The sequence below is a fragment of the Phaseolus vulgaris genome, chromosome 2, assembly GCF_051622355.1.
Source record: "Phaseolus vulgaris cultivar YP4 chromosome 2, ASM5162235v1, whole genome shotgun sequence".
In the NCBI taxonomy this organism is placed as follows: domain Eukaryota; kingdom Viridiplantae; phylum Streptophyta; class Magnoliopsida; order Fabales; family Fabaceae; genus Phaseolus; species Phaseolus vulgaris.
The window spans coordinates 40,412,077-40,430,613 of NC_143499.1; the positions used below are offsets into that span (position 1 = coordinate 40,412,077).

General features: G+C 31.1%; 2 protein-coding genes and 1 non-coding gene across 6 annotated transcripts; 2 read left to right on the forward strand and 1 right to left on the reverse strand.

The window, feature by feature from the left end:
• Positions 1–1,614: 1,614 nt before the first annotated feature.
• On the forward strand, positions 1,615–1,687 carry TRNAV-UAC (transfer RNA valine (anticodon UAC)). Its single transcript has one exon. It is a non-coding gene; the product is annotated as a tRNA-Val (tRNA).
• Positions 1,688–4,334: 2,647 nt separating this feature from the next.
• Positions 4,335–9,936, forward strand: LOC137812029 (transcription factor-like protein). Of its 3 annotated transcripts, none has more exons than XM_068613904.2 (15): positions 4,335–5,007; positions 5,368–5,535; positions 6,110–6,178; positions 6,394–6,487; positions 6,676–6,776; positions 6,889–6,934; positions 7,018–7,077; positions 7,155–7,223; positions 7,441–7,524; positions 7,639–7,722; positions 8,278–8,363; positions 8,624–8,714; positions 9,333–9,413; positions 9,502–9,576; positions 9,659–9,936. In XM_068613904.2, the coding sequence occupies exons 1-15, from the start codon at positions 4,895–4,897 to the stop codon at positions 9,791–9,793; spliced, it is 1,356 nt and encodes a 451-aa protein (XP_068470005.1). In that variant the 5' UTR covers positions 4,335–4,894; the 3' UTR covers positions 9,794–9,936. The 3 variants fall into 3 exon arrangements, with proteins under 3 accessions (XP_068470005.1, XP_090154941.1, XP_090154942.1); XM_090298815.1 differs by having other exon boundaries at positions 4,459–5,007; positions 6,088–6,178; XM_090298816.1 differs by having other exon boundaries at positions 4,510–5,007; positions 5,629–6,178.
• Positions 9,937–11,412: 1,476 nt separating this feature from the next.
• On the reverse strand, positions 11,413–17,477 carry LOC137812030 (uncharacterized). Of its 2 annotated transcripts, XM_068613905.2 has the most exons (5): positions 17,272–17,477; positions 16,831–16,884; positions 16,117–16,220; positions 15,589–15,627; positions 11,413–11,776 (listed from the first exon to the last, which is right to left on the reverse strand). In XM_068613905.2, the coding sequence occupies exons 1-5, from the start codon at positions 17,345–17,347 to the stop codon at positions 11,630–11,632; spliced, it is 420 nt and encodes a 139-aa protein (XP_068470006.1). In that variant the 5' UTR covers positions 17,348–17,477; the 3' UTR covers positions 11,413–11,629. The 2 variants fall into 2 exon arrangements, with proteins under 2 accessions (XP_068470006.1, XP_068470007.1); XM_068613906.2 differs by lacking the exon at positions 15,589–15,627 and having other exon boundaries at positions 17,272–17,459.
• Positions 17,478–18,537: the final 1,060 nt, after the last annotated feature.

The window sequence follows — 18,537 nt, forward strand, 5'->3', positions numbered from 1 at the left end:
CAACTTCAGGAATGTAATTATTTTGTATATTATAGGTTATCCATATAAAATGGATTGTTGTCATAAACAAATTACATAAATAGAAGCTCAGGTCAAGTTTGGCCTTCTCAGAAAATAAATCATACTTTAAGCAATAGATTCATTTTAAAAACTATTACATATAAATTATTCATATAAATATTATTATTACTACTGCTTTTAATTTTAAAAAATATTATGTATCAGTTGTCATATAAATATTATTATTATTATCACTACTGTTATTACAAGCATAAAATTTATGTGTATGCATTTATTTTTGCATAGTTTTAAATATTAATTAAATAATTTTAAAAAAATGAGAAGAGTTTAAAGAATAGAATATACTCTTTTTTTATCTCTAATTACAACTTTAAACATTAAAATAAATAAATAAACTTTAACTTTAAGAAATATTAATGTTAAGACATCAACTAATCAATGGACAGATTCTTTATTAATAACTGAGAAGAGTTTGAAGGATCGAGTATATTTTTATCTCTAATCACAACTTCTGAAATTTTTTAAAAATAAATTATACTTTAATTTTAATAAATATTAATGTTAAGATATTAATATACATAAATTGTTTTAATTTATAAAAAAGTTAACTTCTTTTTTTAATTTTCTTCTAACAGGCTATATAGGTGCATGCATGATTCTGCGACACAGGACCAGTCTTCTTTGTTGTGTTTGGAGGAAAAGTTTTAAAATTTCAATAATCTAAATTAAATTGTGTTAATTTAAATTTATTATATTTTTCATTGTTTTGTTTAGATAAATTCACTTTCAATTTAAAAAAATTATATTCTTAGATTGGATAGGGTAACTTAATTTTTAATTAATTTTAAATATTTAATATATGTATATATGTGTGTGTAATGAAATTTTAAATATAAAAAAGAGAGTCTGGAAATTTTAAAATATCTAAATTTTTTTATTTTAGATGAAATTTATTTTTTACAGTTTTAATAATAAAATTAATTCTATAAATTTCTGAAATTTTATTTTTTAGTTCGATATTAAAAAAATTTAACTTTAGTTTATTAGCTATGCATGCATTATAAATTTTGAAAATTACTCATTGGTAAATATGGTAACAGAAAACAATATTAAAGCCACTAAAGTGCTGAAAATGTTAAACATTACTTACCTGTTGTGATAATTTAAAAATTGATTTTACATAAAAAGGTTAAAGATAAATTAAAACAATCAGTAATTTAATTAATTCAAAACATCGAATAATTTATATTGTTAAAATGTACATTGGAGCAGTTTTTTCTCTCTTTCAGTATCAACCCAGTGAATATAAATGTGACTTTTGCATGTGAGATTTACTTTAGTAAAAAAATTATAAAAATGACAGAAAAAAGGAAAAAAAATGAAATAATTTTTTCACTATTTTTTCTATAAATTTAAAATAAGTTTTTAAAAATTAGTTTATATACTAGTTTTAACTTCTGGAAAGATATTTTTATTTATATTTTTTATTTTCATCTCTTTGAGTATTTAGAAAAAGAGCTTTATGTTCAAATTTTAGTATTTATTTTAATATATATAGTAATATAGATATCTGTATATAATACAACAACAAGAGTTGCTGTGGTGTAGTGGTTATCACGTTAGTCTTACACACTAAAGGTCCCCAGTTCGATCCTGGGCAGCAACATAGTTTTTTCTTTCGAAGCTATTTTATTTCTTTTTTAATTTTGCTGTTGTAACATTGGTTATTCTGATTTTATACTGGTATTTGAAATTATTATTATTATTATTGCTGCTGCATTAGGGTAATGGTTTCAATTTTGATCAAAAACCTGCATTTGGTTGTTACATTGCATGGTGGTCATGGTGATTTTCCTTAGATAATAAGTTCTAATATTTTTTGTTTTACTTTACTATTAAGCCTTCAGTAATTTATATATTATTTTTGGTTAACCCACAAAGTTATGTAGTTTGCCACAATCCAGCCAATGAAGTTTAGTAAATTTGAATTGTGTTCCTCCAATTGTGTAAGTTTTGTATGACAAATTCTTTGTCTTTCTCTATTTTAGCTTCAATTTTTTTATTTCACTGGTCTCAAAGCTTGGAACCTAGTTAGTGGTAATGAGGGTAAAAAACATTTGAGTGTGTGAGGATCCACTCTATAAAATAAAATTATATTTTTGATATAATTTTGAGAGAGATTACTATTCCAAAAAATATTAACTGACTCTATCAGATATTGAAAAGGTATGGACTATTCAGTATATTGCAAAATTGCAAATGTCAAAACAACAAAATAAAAATCTGATACTTTTTTATGTTATCTTATAAAAAAGGTGAAAAAGTTTATAAACGAAAATAGATTATGAAAGTAGATAAGTTGAATTCGTTTTCTCCATTATTGTGGGTGAGTTTTGTGGACAGAAATTCTTCTCTCTAATTTACTTTCATGGTGTGTATGGGTTTTAATTTTTATCCTACTAATATTAATTGGTATCAAAGGTTGAGAGTCTGGTGGCAGTGTGGTTAAATCAAACATTTGAATGTGTTAGGAATAATACTGTTCAAGGATGGAAGAAAATAAATAACAAATTGATATTCTTTTTGAGAGAGGTGAATGCTAGTTACAATATTATATGATTTAGTTGCAAATTTGTTTTGGTTAAAAGTTTTTCTAGGTTATAGTGATATTTAAAGAGTTGATCTCTCATAATATATGGGTATTAGAAAATAGTTTTCAAAAATTGTAAATTAGTTGATTTTGTCTTGAGATTTTCGTCGAGTATTTCGATTAAACCTCTAAAAATGGGTTAAGGAACTTAAGAGGTTAATCTTTTTTAAAATCGATTACTAAATATTAACCTTCGAGTGATAAAGCCATGTCATACTACTCTTCTGTAGACCAATCTCCTAGAGGTTGATCTAACTACAAGTCTCTCAATGATCAATCTCTCAAAGACCAATCCACAATATCAGATTTCTTAAAAGTGGAACTATCAAATTTCCTATAAACCAATTTATTTAATTCATTCATCGTCCATATAAAATAGAGACATAACATCTCTAAACATATAATTCGTCGAGGATCCAATCATGTCATCCTCCATGTAAACAACATTTATTAGAGCAGGTAAAACTAGTGACATGTCTCCGTCCTAATTCCCTTTGTTAATAGTCTTTCTTTTATGCAAATAGGACCAAATATTTGAGTTAGAATCTAATAGGTTGCATTTTTATAATCAAAACATAAATGACCTTCTTTATATGCTCAAAAGGTGGTACTTCAATCTCACTTTGTGTCCCATGTTAGGTGCTATTGTGGTTGACAAATTAACCTCATGTTGTAGGGATTGTTACATATGTCTTCTATTTAAGCCACAACCCTTCTTTCTTTCTTATCCACCTCAATATTATCCAACCTATAATAATCTTTTTCTCCTTCTCTTTTCTTCTCCCTATCTTCAAACAAAACAACTAAATCTTCATAAAAAACATCTTCACCTTCTTTCAACTTACAATCCCTCCACACTTATTTACACCATCAAGAAACACTTATACTTTTCACTTATTTGTACAATTTTTATTCTCAATCATTAATCTTTGTCATGGTCTGAATCTCTGCAGCATGGTGTTGTGCATGAGAATCTTTACTGTTATGACACGTGAATTATGATAATTGGCCAAAATGGTAACATTGTAAATGACTTAATTTTCTCTACAAATCTTGTCGAAGCACTCAAGAAATCAATTATCACTTTCCTTACCTTTCCACACCACCCAATATAAGGAAACCCATTAATCCAAACAGAAATAACATTTGCTTTTTAATCTGGATGAACATTAATAACCTAGAATCAAAGAATGTGTTATAATACTTTCATCTTTTAAACCACCTTACCCTAAATTCACTTCATATATTCTTTTACTATACTAATTAATTAATTTATAGTATGATTATTTATCAAGGCCTAAATTTGTCAGAACAAAAGTTATTTCTTTCCTAACATAATTTAAGAGATTGTCTAAACTCACTTCTATAAAATCTGAAAAAAAGGCATACCAGTATAGATGCTAATTTATTCAATGAAAAATAATAAAAAAATCCATTTAATAAGCATAAATATTCACTGTATAATATATATTTCAAACCAATAAATAACAATCCATGATAAAAAGAAAACAAAGAATAATAAGTAGTAGTTTACGTCTTATTTTATGATATTCTTTTACTATAAAAAAAAATACTAAATGGTTCAACAATGTGTTTTGGAAACTACTCAAATAGAGTATTTATCATTTTAACATAAGAGGAGAATTTCTAAGAGTAGGACCCAAAACAAAAGGTTTATTTTTACTTAGCAATCAAAGTAACACGAATTTTTGTTGGGTACTCAGTTCAAAAAATCAGAATTTACTGAGATTCAAAACTTATATAACTCAGAACTTTGAATAAAAAATACCATTTCAAAATATTATTATAAAAAATACAAAAATTGTTCTTCACACCTTAGTGTTGTTGCTCCTCTAACCTCTAACCTTACAGAATCAGAGCTTCCATAGCCGTTTCTCTAAGTTTGCTTAATCAATTTTCCTACCAAAAGCGTCACCTCTCTTCTCTTCTCTTCACCATCCTCACTCCCCAACTTCACGTGATCGTTTCAAGTCATAAAAACGGTGCGTATCACTGCCTCAAGAGACCCTTTTGGGGATCCTTCAATTTCAGTCTGCAAAGGGCCTCTTTATGCTCCACCACTATGAAACTAAGCGAGGTTTTTGACGGGTTTTCGTAAAGTGGCTCACTTTTCTTTCAATTTGGTTGCTTGAGTTCTGGATAAAGACCCCTTTAATCAGAATCCGATTAAAGAGAAAGAAAGGTGGTGGTGTTCGAATCACAATGCCAGAGGTTAGGATCATTGCCAAAAATTTCATGGACATGGTGGCATCCATGCCCGCCATGAAGCTAGATAAACTCTATGAGAATGGATTCATCTGTGAGGCTATTCTCAGGTAATTTTTTTCTAGCTTTTTTTTTTATCAGTGGCACTATTTATTTTGGGTTAAAAGTTTCCTTTTGTTCTCTATTCATTTGGTAAACAATTGAAGAATCATGCAAACTTATGGAAAAAGATTATGCATCTTTGTTTGCCTCAGTAACAGATTCTTACCCGTTCACCCTCCCTTCATATGGTGTTTAGTTTTAACTACTTTTGTCCTTGATAACATGATGGTTCCTTAAGCCATTATTGTGGAATTAGTTTGGATTCTCATTTTACCTATAAGTTCAGAAATAAGTGAGCTAGAGAAGTGGTATTTAGTTTCTTGAATATGGCTTTGTGACTGTAACTAATATATATCTTCAAATATCAGGTCTCTTCCGCCTCTTGCGAAGAAATACGTGATACAGATGCTACAAATTGATGTGCCAGTGGCAGCTAAGTTGTTGGAGGAGTGGGTGCTTCCGGATGGAGTTTCAAAGCACAGAGTAGCCGTTGATAGACTGGTTCAGTTGCGAGTTTTCCTTGAAGCTGTTGACAGGTACACATTTATTCACTGATGAATGTTTTGTTTTTTCCTTTTTGTGGAAATAAGAGTAGACATTTGAGCTTCTGATGGTTTGAACTGATTCAGTTAACTTCAAATAAGAATTGGACGAATGCCAGCCCTTAGTGTGGAGGATGCACACCTTTTTTGCATCTTGCAATGTGTTTAAAGGTCTTCGTGATGAAATCTTATTTTATTTGTGGCATGACGTAGTTAATGGAAAATTTTGCTTATCTGATTTGCATGCTCCATGACATGCGTGATATTTGTTTGTTTTCTCCTTTGTTTCTTTCAGAAGAACACGTGTAAAGTCACAATCGCATCATAGCAAAAGGAAGTTAATACTTAGTTCTGATCACTTAACTCCATTGATTTTTTTTTCTTTTTCTGACAAGCAAGAGGAATAAATATCAATTACGTGGGTCATTTCTGTGGATTGTATATATTCTTCTCCATCTCTATGTGTCTTAGCGTCTAGCTAGGTTTCCATAGTCAGGATTGTCACTTTTAAAACTTTGGAGCCTTGCCTTATCCAATTTACTTCAGGAGGTTTTTCTCCTTCTGGCAGGAAGAATGAAAAGACATACAAAGTTAATCCAACATATCAGAGAAGTCTCCAAAAGCTTTTAGTACAAGGGTGAGTGATACATATTTTCCCTTCCTTTTCTGTTCTTGAACCATGGTACAAGTTAGCTTGTCTCATTGCTATGATGAGGATGTGATATACAAATGACATTAAATGACCAGAGTCACTCCTCCATTCTTAATTTTCAAGAAGAGCAATGCAATTGTCAGTAGACTGTACTACAAATTCTTTAGCTGGTAATATTTCCTTGTGATTAAATATGGCAGTGGAACTTTGCCAAGGGAATCAATGCCTTCCAATATTACTGTGAGGCTTCCAACCTTAGAAAATCTTGAGGCTTATGCTCTAGAGCAATGGGAGGTACAATATTCGATCTTATCATTCCACTTTTTTATTTTGATAAATCCTCTTTATATTCATCTATTTTATGCTTAGCATTATATGCTACATAAGTTACTTTAGTTATTATTTGATATGCATCACCTTACTTAAATTTTGACTAAAAAGAAGCCTAAACTCATCTGTGACTTGTTTTTGTGATGAACTAGTGGTTCTTATTGCAACTTATAAGCCCAGCTCAGGCTGATAAGCCCTTAAATATTAGCTCTTCTTTGATGAAAGTTTTCCAGCGACGTCTCCTGAGTCAAAGGTTTTGTTTCCTTGGCAGTAATACCTCTCATTTGTAGCATTTGCTTGAATGTGTATGTGGGTGTTGCAAACTGTATCTCGTGTTTAATGTCATTTTCTCATGTGCAATACAGAGACAAAGAAGCTCCAAAATTAACTGAAAGTGGTTTCCAGTTTTTGGTATGCATCAAGTGATTTATAAGGAATTGAACTTCTGTAATGTGTTTTCCTATATATAAAAATTGTTTCGTTTTGTATTACAGCTTATGGATACAAATGCCCAGCTTTGGTATATCATCAGAGAATATATCTCTAATTCTGAGGTGCCTCTAACTTTTTTTTGAATAATACTTCTGTAATTTGTGTTGTATGTGCTCTTCTTCATCCACATTTTGTGCAGGAGAGAGGTGTTGATGCGGCTGACTTGATCTCATTCATGCTGGAACTTAGCTTTCATGTCATCGGGGAGGTAAGACATTATTGTTCCTTGATGAGAGTTTTTTTACATAAAAAAAACTTATATTATGGTATTCCACATTATTTAAACAAGGTGTTGGACTCATCAAACTTTTGCTTTTTTGTTCCTTTTTCTCTAGTGATGTTTACTGAAACTTCAATTTTACTTCCTTTACATATAATTAGAATGCAATGTGACTTTCACACTCTTGATATTTTCATTGCATCAGGCATATAGTATAAGCACATTAACTGATTTTCAGAGGAGCATAATTAATGACCTAGCAGACCTTGGACTGGTTAAACTTCAGCAGGTTATAATATTTCTGTGCTTATTTTTAGATGTGATGAGGTTCATGATGATTGTAATTGTATATTTATTCATCAGAATTTGTCTCCCTTTTCTTCCTTTTGTGACAACTTTATAGGGAAGGAAAGGAAGTTGGTTTATACCTACAAAATTGGCAACCAATCTTTCAATGAGCTTGGCTGATTCATCGTCTAGAAAACAGGTTTGTTATTGGTTTCAGAATGATTTATTTGATAGAAAATTTAGATTTTTTAGGAAAACTCCTTCACAGATGTGCTGAATAGTGGAGGAGGCTCTATAGTATCAATGTGTTTGTTTGTTTTAGCTGCATTTTTTCCTTTGTGCCTTGTTCACATAGGGAGGTTTACTCTTTTTCAGCATACTCTATTTTGCAATTTCTTTTCCTTGTTCATCATACGTGTGGATATACTGTTTCTGTTGCTGTTGTTTAGTTGTTTTGGTTGCTTCATCTCAATCATTCCAAACATGCACACACTCTTGTGCTTCAGAGTTTTCAAGTTTTACTGGATTTCACATGGGAGATATCTTGACTCTTGTTCAATAATCTTTTCTTGACTGTATTTTTGCTTACTACCTAAGACTGGCGACTGCCTAACATTTCAATTAACCTTTGGTTGGCTTTAATGAATGGATCCTTTTCTTGTATACGGACAATATATAATGCCCTTTTAAAAAATGTTCCCCGTACCAATTTATGAATAAGAATGAAAAATGTTATTCTATTTAATTTTTTCAGGGATTTGTGGTTGTGGAAACAAATTTTAGAGTTTATGCTTACTCGACTTCTAAGTTACATTGTGAGATATTGCGGCTATTCTCAAGGTATGCCACCAAATACTTTGTCAAATGTTTTATTTTGCGACTTGTGTCAAATTAACCTCTAATCTTTCCTTACTTGTCCCTGCCATTGTGTTTTACAACCACTTATAGATATCAGTTGTTCTTACTGCACGCCATTTTTGGAATATCCTTAATGTTTCTGATACTTTTTTTTATATGAAACCATTATAAGCTATTAATTTTTGGGCTGCCTATTTCAACAAAATATTATTGCTTAGTATCCTTACGTGTGATGTATCCAGGGTAGAGTATCAACTTCCAAATCTTATTGTTGGAGCTATTACAAAAGAAAGCTTGTATAATGCTTTTGAAAATGGCATTACAGCAGATCAGGTAAGCATTATAAAATATAAATTTTATGATGTAATATCTGTTTTTAAAATATGATCATTGGTTTCTGCAGGTAAATGGTAATGCTATGCTTTTTGTTGGGAATAAGGGGTCTAATATTGAAGTATATCCTTGAAGGAATAGGAAGATAGCAAACCCAACTGATCTAAGAGTCATTTAATTAGCAGTTACATGAGCCAGTTGAGTAGTTGAGAGTTAATTGCTATAAATAGAAGGGTAGTAGATACTGCACATGTAGTTTTTGGGGAAACTCATTGCGGAGGAGAATGCTGAGACTACTTCTCACTAATCAATACTTAATAACAAAGTAGTTCTTCTGCAAGAATTTATTAAGGTCGTCAATTTAAACATGATATGTGGGGACCAGCCTCAACCTCAACTCTTTCTGCCACTGACCCTTCATTTGAATGGCCTACATTGATGAAAAGATGCATTTCTTTACTTTTATGCACTTCCTCACCCTAACATGCTTGTAGTTGTTGTACACTATCACTAAAGATTTTGATATTCTTTTACTATTTTTCTAGGTTAGTCTTTAAACATTAAAAGTTTACAATGAACAATCTCTTACACAGACAACCATTTGCATTGATGTCACAGATAGTCACTTTCATTCAGCAAAATGCTCATCCTCGTGTTGCGGAGAGAATACCATGTGTTCCTGAAAATGTCACAGATCAGGTTTTGTATCTTAATATTGTGTTTTTGCACGTAAGCACATGTAGTGCTTGCTTTCATTTTCTGACACGTAGCATTGTGATGGCAACAGATTAGGCTGTGGGAAGCAGATCTAAACAGAGTTGAGATGACAGATGCATATTATTACGATGAGTTCCCTTCCAGAGTAAGCAACTTGGCATCATTGCTTTAAGTTCATGTCTTAAAAACATGGCTTGTGTATGATAGTTTGAATGATTTGTGAGCAGGATGTATTTGAAGGTGCATGTGACTGTGCTAGAGAATGGAATGGTTTGTTGTGGGAAGATTCAAAGAAAATGCATATGGTGGTTAAGACTGAGGTACATCCATATGTACGAGATTTTTTACGCCGTCAAAAGTAGGAGCAAAGCCAACACCATCAACATGCAATGGAAAAACCTTTGCAAAACTGCATTATTTTGTTTCATAATTTTCTCCCTTTTAGAATTATAAAGGAAATGGAATATCTTTGCCTTCAAGGTAAACTAATTTTGACCTTCTTCCACTTCTGTTCAAATCTTTATTTTTTGGGAGGGTATTATTTTAATGCCGTGAAACTTTTATTTGTATTATAAAATTAAAGTAGTTATAACTATTAACTAGTGTAGTCAAAATATTATAAACCGTATTTGTTCTCTCAAATGGTTTAATTAAATAAATTATACATAGATATAAAGGAAACATATGGAAGGAATTATAATTTATTTTTCTTTTAATACAACATAATGTATTGTGTGTATTGTTTTGGGCAGTTTCTTCCTGCACTTCTATATTTTTCTTCCTGCACCCCCTTTGCAAAGACAAAACCGTCCCTATATGAAAACTGTATATTTATTTTTTTTGTATTTTGGATTATGAAATTCGGTAAATTTTCGGATTGGCACTTCCAGTAAAATTCAGATTGGCATGTCCGGTAACCTCTCGGATTGGTGCTTCCAGTAGTACATGAATGGATCCATAATTAAAAAAAACCAAGATCCACCAATCTGTAATTCAAAATATGCATTATGGATTCAGAAATCCATAATTGAAAAAAATTATTCTGAATCCACCAATTTGTAATAGAAATTAGGTTTCTAGATTCAGTAATCCGAACATCAACAATTTATGCAAATTTTGTTTTTAGAACACCCTCTCATCCAGAAAGTAACATGATTCACTTTCGGATTGATGAATCTTAACACACTCCCAGATTCCCATTTCAAATAAAAGGTGAAGGTGAATTTTGGAATTTAAAAACTGCCATTGTTTTGTTGTTTATGCGACCAGTACAAAAACATTGCTCCAAATTTTATTGAGATGACGAGGAAAAACCCAAACAAACTCAACCAATCATATAAATAACAAAATTAGATGAAAAAAAAAATGAAGTATCGAACATATCTTGTTCCTTTTCCCAACTTCCTCGGTTTAATATATCAGACAGAATGATCCAAATTGCAGTTGTAGAGAATGCATCACAAAGAAATTGTGAAGAATGTCAGCAAACTGGACTTGGGAATTAGGAGTGATGTCAAAAGCCTTCCGTGAAGAGCAATTATTTACTGTCTGTTTGTTTACTAAACACGTTTCTAGACTTCTTTTCACGTCCAATGCAAAGTTTATACAGAGGCTATAAGGAGAAGCTCCAATTAGATGTGAGAATCTTAGAAAATCCGAACCAAACATGAACTTAATTTAAATGGAAGTTTCGGTGATTTGTACACACGTTAATGTGATATTTTGTCCATAATATAGGATCACATAAAAATAAATTTAAATGAAAAATGTAATACATCTTTCTGATTTTTTAATAAAATTATCACCTAATTTTTTTTATCTAATAGATGTTTGCATTTTAAAATGTTTATAAATAAAAAATTCTTTATAATTTCGTTTCAGGGCTCATAAATAAATGTCAAAGACTGATTACGAGAAATTCCCATTACAATATAACCATCAAAGAATGAAGTATATACCTTTTGGATTTTTATAAGAAAAATACTAACAACACTCTTTTAATTATTGACTAAATTTTTTGAAAATTATAATTTGTATGAGTTTAATATATTATTTAACGAGTCTCTCCTCTGTCTTAGAAATAAGACAAATTAAGATGTGAACCCAATTCTAACAAACAGTAAATAATGTGTTGGAAATAAAGTACTAAAGAGTGTTGGTGGACCCTCTCTTCTTGGTAACTTATGTTGTGTCTTTCACTATGCAGAAGTCCCAGGTATATCATCAGGCGGGTCAATGGGGTGTACTAGTTGTGGTTTTGGCTTTGGCTTCTGAACAGGCTCAGTTGAAGGCTTTGTTTGCCTGTTAGGACAGACTTTATCTGCTTCCTCTGGTTTAACATCAAACTGCAACATTTGAAGGTATATAATTGAATTATTACAACTGATCTTTTTGAATATATTGGTCAGAGTAAAGGAAAGTTGTAAGTCGGCATCATTCACTATAATAAACTGGCTATTCAATACTGACAAAATATTTCCTGATGCAAAGTAATTGATATAGCAAAGAGATTTAGTTTTCTATTTTATGAAACCACATTTGGTTTTAAATTACAGTAAGATGTGGAATGTATAAAACTAAGTCATTTCGTTGAAACATGAAAAATGAAGAATCTAATTTGGTTCTTCACAGAAATGTTCATCATGCCCTGCGACAGTCACTACAGACAAAACTATGCACCTCCATCATGTGATGCAATTCACTATTTAGAAGCTTGGATGAGATTACAAATCAATTTAGGTGTATACATTTTCCGATTTAATTTTTCAAATTATAAATCAAGTCAGGGAAGGTTTTCAAATTTGCTTTGAGACTAAATTCCTGATAAGAATCATGAGCAAGAGAACCAAGCTATAGGCAATACAGAATATGTTCATGCGGATGTAACGAATTTTCTATGAACAGAAGTTAAAAGGTCAATTATTATGTGGTTCCTTTTATTTCCTTTTTCAGAAAAAATATGCTTGGATTATAACTGCTTATATGAAGCAAATATAGAAAAAAGTATAATTTCCTCCTGCTCTTGTTTATTAATAGTTCTTGCTGGTAGCAGTTAGAATTTCAGTTTCTGTTTTGAATTTAATCAAATAAGTCGAGTATGTTTTCTATTTCCAATAAGGTGGTCACTTGTTGACCTATCTTTTAGGGATGTGGAGCTAAAATTTAGCGCATTTTTTAGGAAACCACCCACTATTCTATGAATAAAATTAGTGGGTCTAGATGATGTTTTCTTTTTTTGTTTTACGTTTGTACAACTAAGCCTAAATTGCATTTGAAGGTACAGGAAAATCTTGCTATGTTCAACAATTGGTATCAAAGCTCCTTCATAAGGGGTCTGATCCAGAATCTGAGTGTGAGAGAAACAGTTGAGTGTGATAATAACGTATGAGAGAAACATTTGTGAGTGTGTGCCATCAGCGGTAGTATTCCGAGGAAAAAAATGACAGATTCAGGAGTATTGACATTTGGTGGAACATGAGATTTCAATCGTAGCGGATAAAGCCACTGCATCAAAAGTCGAACTCAAATTAATGGAAGAACAACAACCAAAGGACCTGAAGATAAAGAATTATCTCTATCAAGCCATAGTTTGAAAATTTTTAGATATTATCCTCAACAATGATATGTCCAAACACATTTGGGATTCTATGAAGCAAAACTTCCGAGGTTCTACTCGAGTGAGGAGAGCACAATTATAAGTCTTGCGTAGAGATTTTGAAATGCTGAAGACGAAGGACGAAGAGACAGTTAATTCAAACTTTGTTCACACTTTGAAAATTGCTAAAAGCATGAAGGCATGTGATGAGAGCAAGTGTGAGAATGTCATTACTACAAAAATCTTTAGTCGATGGTTCCTAAATTTAATTATGTTGTGTGCTCAATTGAAGAATCCAACAACTTGAACACCATGACCATCGACAAATTGCAGAGCAATATTTTGGTTCATCAGCAAAGAATGACTTGTTAAGGAGATGAAGAACAAGTGTTGCAGATTACAAATGAAGACAAGGGAGGACGAGGAAGAAAGAGATAGTCATTCAACAACAAAGTTGAGATTGAATGTTTCAATACAAATTTTCTACCTGGGAGAAGAAAATAAATTATGTTGAGGTGAAAGATACGGTGCAATAAGAGAAACAAGAAGATGAACTCTTGCTAATGGCTCACGTTGATGTTAAGCAACGAAAGGAAAATGAATAGTTTCTTGACTCCGAGTGCAGTAACCATATGAGTGGTAACAAGGAGTGGTTCTTAGAGTTAGATGAAAACTTTCAACATCCAGTAAAGCTCAGCAATGAAACTCGAATGGTTATGATGAGGAAAGGAAGTGTTCGCTTAAATGTTAATGGAGTTACACATGAAATTTCACATGTCTATCATGTTCCTAAGTTTAAGAACAATCTCTTAAGCATAAGACAACTTCAAGAGAAAGGCTTGACCATCTTGATTCAGAATGAGAAGTGTAAAGTCCATAATCCTGAAAGATGACAAATTATGGAGATAAACATGAAGGGAAATCGAATGTTTGTGCTGAGAGCTACCAAGGTATCAATAAATTCTGCATGTTTTCAGACGGCGCTAGAGCATGATTTTCAGCTTTGGCACAATCGACTTGGTCATTTAAGCTACAATTTGAGGACGTTTTCCTCTAAGCAATTGTTAAATGGGTTGCCCTCTCTCTACTCCAAGAGACCTTTGTACGTGTTGTTTGGTTAAGAAGGAACACTGAAATTCTATGTCGAGAAAAAGTCTATGGAGAGCATCCAACAAACTTCAACTTGTTCATGCAGTGCAGACATACATGGACTATCAAACCAATTTTAAGCAGCAACAAGAGATATATTTTGAGTTTCATTGATGATTTTTCTCACAAGACTTGGGTCTACTTGAATGAAAAATCAGAAACTTTCTTCCTGGTTCAATGTGTTGGTTGAAAAGGAAGTTGGGGTAAACATCGCTTAAGAATAAATAGAGGTGGTGAATTCACTTCAAAAGAATTCGAAGCATTTTGCCAGGGTCAAGGTATAAGTAAATAGTTAACAGCAAGTACTGATAAGCAATGATGTAATATTTGAAGGATAGACACGATGGAATTGGGGAGAAGAATGAAGAATACCAACAAGATATTCTTGATTGGGGAGAAGATGAAGAATATGTGAGCAACATCGAAGAACAGTATGAGGAAAATGATGTGAATAGTAATGATGATTGCAAAACCGAGGAACAAAATGAAGAGAATGTTGTGGACAATTCCATAGGCATTGGTGATCCTCCAAATAATTATGATACTCCTCCAGTTGAAGGGAGGGTTAGAAGGAACAGGAGAGAGCTGATTTGGAATTTTTGTATGTTAGAGGAAATATGCTCATGAAGTGCTATCACGGTTTGGTATCGAGAACTGTAATGCAGTTAAAACTCCCATTGTTCCAAGCACAAGACTGTCAAAGGATGATGCAGGTACCAAAGTTGATGCAACTATGTTCAAGCAAGTAGTTGGCAGCCTTATGTAATATAAAAATATCATGCTTTTGGAATCAAAATTGGTAGTTGTCAATCTTTTATATAGAACTTTATTTACATTAATTTTTTTATACATCATTTTATTCATTGGAGTATTGTTGATATGTACTTTGTTTTGTTAGGTATTAAACCTTCTTTGATTGGAATATTAAAGTTTGATTCAATTTTATTGTTCTCCCTTGCATTTTTATTGTCAAAAAAGTGATATCAATGACTAAAACTAAATAAATAGGTATAAAACAAAACAAAAATGAAAATTTTTTAAAAATTAAAAAGTGGTGGGTCAGCCCACTAGTCCATCATATGATGGAGCGGGTTACCAATTTCAGTGCATACGGACCAAATTGATCCATTTTGCCCCCTAGTCATTTGTTGACCTATTTTTTAGGAATGTGGAGTTAAAATTTTGGCACATATTTTTAGGAAACCACTCACTATTCTGTGGATGAAATTAGTGGGTGTAGATGGTGTTTTATTTTGTTTTCTGTTTATACGGCTATAAAGCTATTGTGTTAGTTCAACACTTTCATACAACCTCATTCAATTCTAGAGCCCTTTTGGCATGCATACTGGGAGGGGCAAGTTGGAATGAATATGATAAGTTAACAAAAATTTATGTTCTTGAAATCAAACTAACCTTGTAACTACAGCCAGATACACAAGCACGGAAACATTCCTGTTAAGAAAGGATTAATTGTCATTAATTTGTAAAGATAGTAGTCCTACCATAATTAATATAAAGCTATTAAAAAGGCTACAACAAGCATGTTCCAATTGCTCAGAAGGAGTTCTTCCTTCTCAACACTGCCTATATTTCAGGGCTGAAAACTGGATCACTGATGCTGGCTAGACAATTAGTTGAATAATTCTATTTAAACAATTGAAGAAACATGCATAATCAAATGTATTCACTCATTGCCAATAACAATTCAATAGTTGTGTTTTAACAAGTCATTACTCTAGTAGCTTTTCACCACAAAATAATTTTTTTATCAACAGTCTACATGTAGAAACCTTTCATTTAAAGGTCTCAGAGCCAAACATTTAAAGTTAAGTTAAAACTAAAAGAGGGAAACCAGTCAAGAATAACTTAGAATAGAATCAGAAGTTACAAATTGCAATTAATATGGTAAGTAAAGGAAACATATACTCTGACACAAAATACCTCTGAGTAACTGACAGCTCCAGGGGAACGATCAATATAGGCACTCCACTGCTGATCCTTTAGTACAGGATCCTTGTAGCATATTTGATTGCAGTCCTCCAAACCTGGTTAACCAAAACTCTTATCACATGTTAGTCAAAGTCAAGTTCTGCACTAATCAAACCAAACTTTTACAATCACACATATTCCATTATTTTCCTCATAGTATATGCTTGGAATGAAACTGATATAAGCCATGTTGCCTGCAATCCCCTTCCTAAAATATGAGATAAACCAACTATTGATTCCATCTACAAAAGCCAAAGTCAATATTTGACCACATATCTGTTTAGATAAATTTCTCTATAGACACTACTAGAATAAAAACAAAATAAGAACAAAAAAAATTAAATAAATTTATGCATATTTTTCATTCTTGCTGAAGTGACTTCCCGTTGTTAAAAAAGTGAAGCCGAACTCCAATATTTTCCCCAATTGTTAAAGGTAAATCCTTTCCTCAATAAAGTATTGTTTGAAATTAGAATTATTAAATAAAAACAATTTTTGTGGATTTTTGAAACAATAAATGTCAAAAAAAATGACTAGTATGCTAGTATTGTTGCAGCTATACAAGAAAGTGGATTTCATTTAAGTCTAGATTTAGAGTGAATAATTTTTTGTCTGCATTCCATTCATGTGAAAAAAAATCATCAAGAAAGATGCAAAATGACTCACATTCTTCCCATGATTCTCCATCCGAGTTGCAACCCTTTTTGCAGAATACTCGCCCTACAGTACAGTAGAATGTGTGAGTGCAAGAAAGAAGAGCGAATTTGGAGTACACCCAAAATCAATTAAAACCAGAATAACCTCAAATTGACATCATCACTCACAATTGCTCTAAAAGAGCCATCAATGCTGACAGAAAATTGCTTCCTTTTTTAATTACCTTAATTCATTATAGTATTATCAAAATAATTTGAATAATTCAAACATATAATAATATAACCAAACATGGAAAATCAGCAAAAGAATGGACAATGTAAAATATTACACAATTTCTGAACATAATGGTTCTATCATCCTATGCATTGCATGATAAATTGAACATTCCTGAAATTTACAAAAAAATGAAAAGAAAGAAAGACGAAACGGTGAAGAGGGTTAGATCATTACATGGGATTTTGGTAAGAGCAGAGTATTTATTGGTGCATTTGTTTCCACATGGAGACACCCATTGCTGCGGTATCATCCTAATTTGAGTTGTCCCCAAAAAGGTGAATTGAACACGAAGAGGGTAGTTCGGTCACTTCCTGTCCTGATACACTTCCTAGTTTTGTAGGACCATTTCAATATTTCTCCGATTTAGACCTAAGCTCGGTACTATAGCAACAAATATTTAAAATATATATTTTTTCAAATATTTTTTTTGAAACTTATAAAACATAAGATAAATATTTAAAATTAAAATCTAATTAATTCAACAATATTTTTAGAATGATATAATTAATTAAACAGTATGAAGATAATTAAAATTATTTATTTTTAGAAAAAAATGTTATTTATTACTTATTTTAGAGGAAGTACTAGTTCATTTTCCATAGGTTACACATATTATACAAAGATCTTTTACACTAACAAAGAGAATAAATAAAGGATTGACTTGTTTGATATACAAGAAAGAAAGAACTAAAAATTAAATAAATAAATAAAAGTAAAAATTAAATCCATTTCTTCAGTTTTCTTTCACCTTTTCAACCAAACAGAAAAATTATATTTCTGACTGTCTCAGGTTGAAAATTATACAAGTACTCCATCACATATTAAAAATTATATTAAATACTCTTTAAGTACTAAAAAATATTTTAAATTGATTTTTAAATATTAGTAACATATATTAATATAAAAACTAAATTGAGAGATATTTAATACTTTAGAAATAACTTACATAGTTTTGTTATTTTAAAGATTATGTTAGAGAAAAAGTAACATTTGAGATATTATATATGAAAAGAAAGAGTTATAGTACAAATATAATAATAAAATATTATATTCCAATAATAAAATAATTTTTTAGAAATAAAATAATAATATATATATAATTGATAAATAAATATAAAAAATATGAAAGTGTCAGTACATCAGTCTAAAGATTTTATCACTACTAATCTCAATGAGAAAGAAGAGTATAATTGTCTCTAATACATACATATTTGTATGTATTATTCTGATATTTCTTTAGGAATTGAAATTAATATAATTTATAAACAATCATCCTTAACTTTATCCAGGAAGTAACCGTGATGGGACTGTGAAAATGAAAAAGAAGAACTTCTTTATTGTGATGATTTCAAACTCTCATACAGTTTCAAGAGTCTATACTTAAATGTGTTTTTAAATTAAAATTATAGCAAAACTATTAAAATTCAAAACAAATAATAG

What these genes read in the sequence shown, in the direction of transcription:
- LOC137812029 (XM_068613904.2), top strand. Translation starts at nt 4,895, where the DNA reads ATGCCAGAGGTTAGGATCATTGCCAAAAATTTCATGGACATGGTGGCA. An exon ending in ATCTGTGAGGCTATTCTCAG is followed by an intron (nt 5,008 to 5,367) that starts GTAATTTTTTTC and finishes TTCAAATATCAG; the next exon opens with GTCTCTTCCGCCTCTTGCGA. An exon ending in ACGATGAGTTCCCTTCCAGA is followed by an intron (nt 9,577 to 9,658) that starts GTAAGCAACTTG and finishes ATTTGTGAGCAG; the next exon opens with GATGTATTTGAAGGTGCATG.
- LOC137812030 (XM_068613905.2), bottom strand. Translation starts at nt 17,347, where the DNA reads ATGATACCGCAGCAATGGGTGTCTCCATGTGGAAACAAATGCACCAAT. An exon ending in TGCTCTTACCAAAATCCCAT is followed by an intron (nt 16,885 to 17,271) that starts GTAATGATCTAA and finishes ACTGTACTGTAG; the next exon opens with GGCGAGTATTCTGCAAAAAG. An exon ending in TGGAGAATCATGGGAAGAAT is followed by an intron (nt 16,221 to 16,830) that starts GTGAGTCATTTT and finishes TTGGTTAACCAG; the next exon opens with GTTTGGAGGACTGCAATCAA.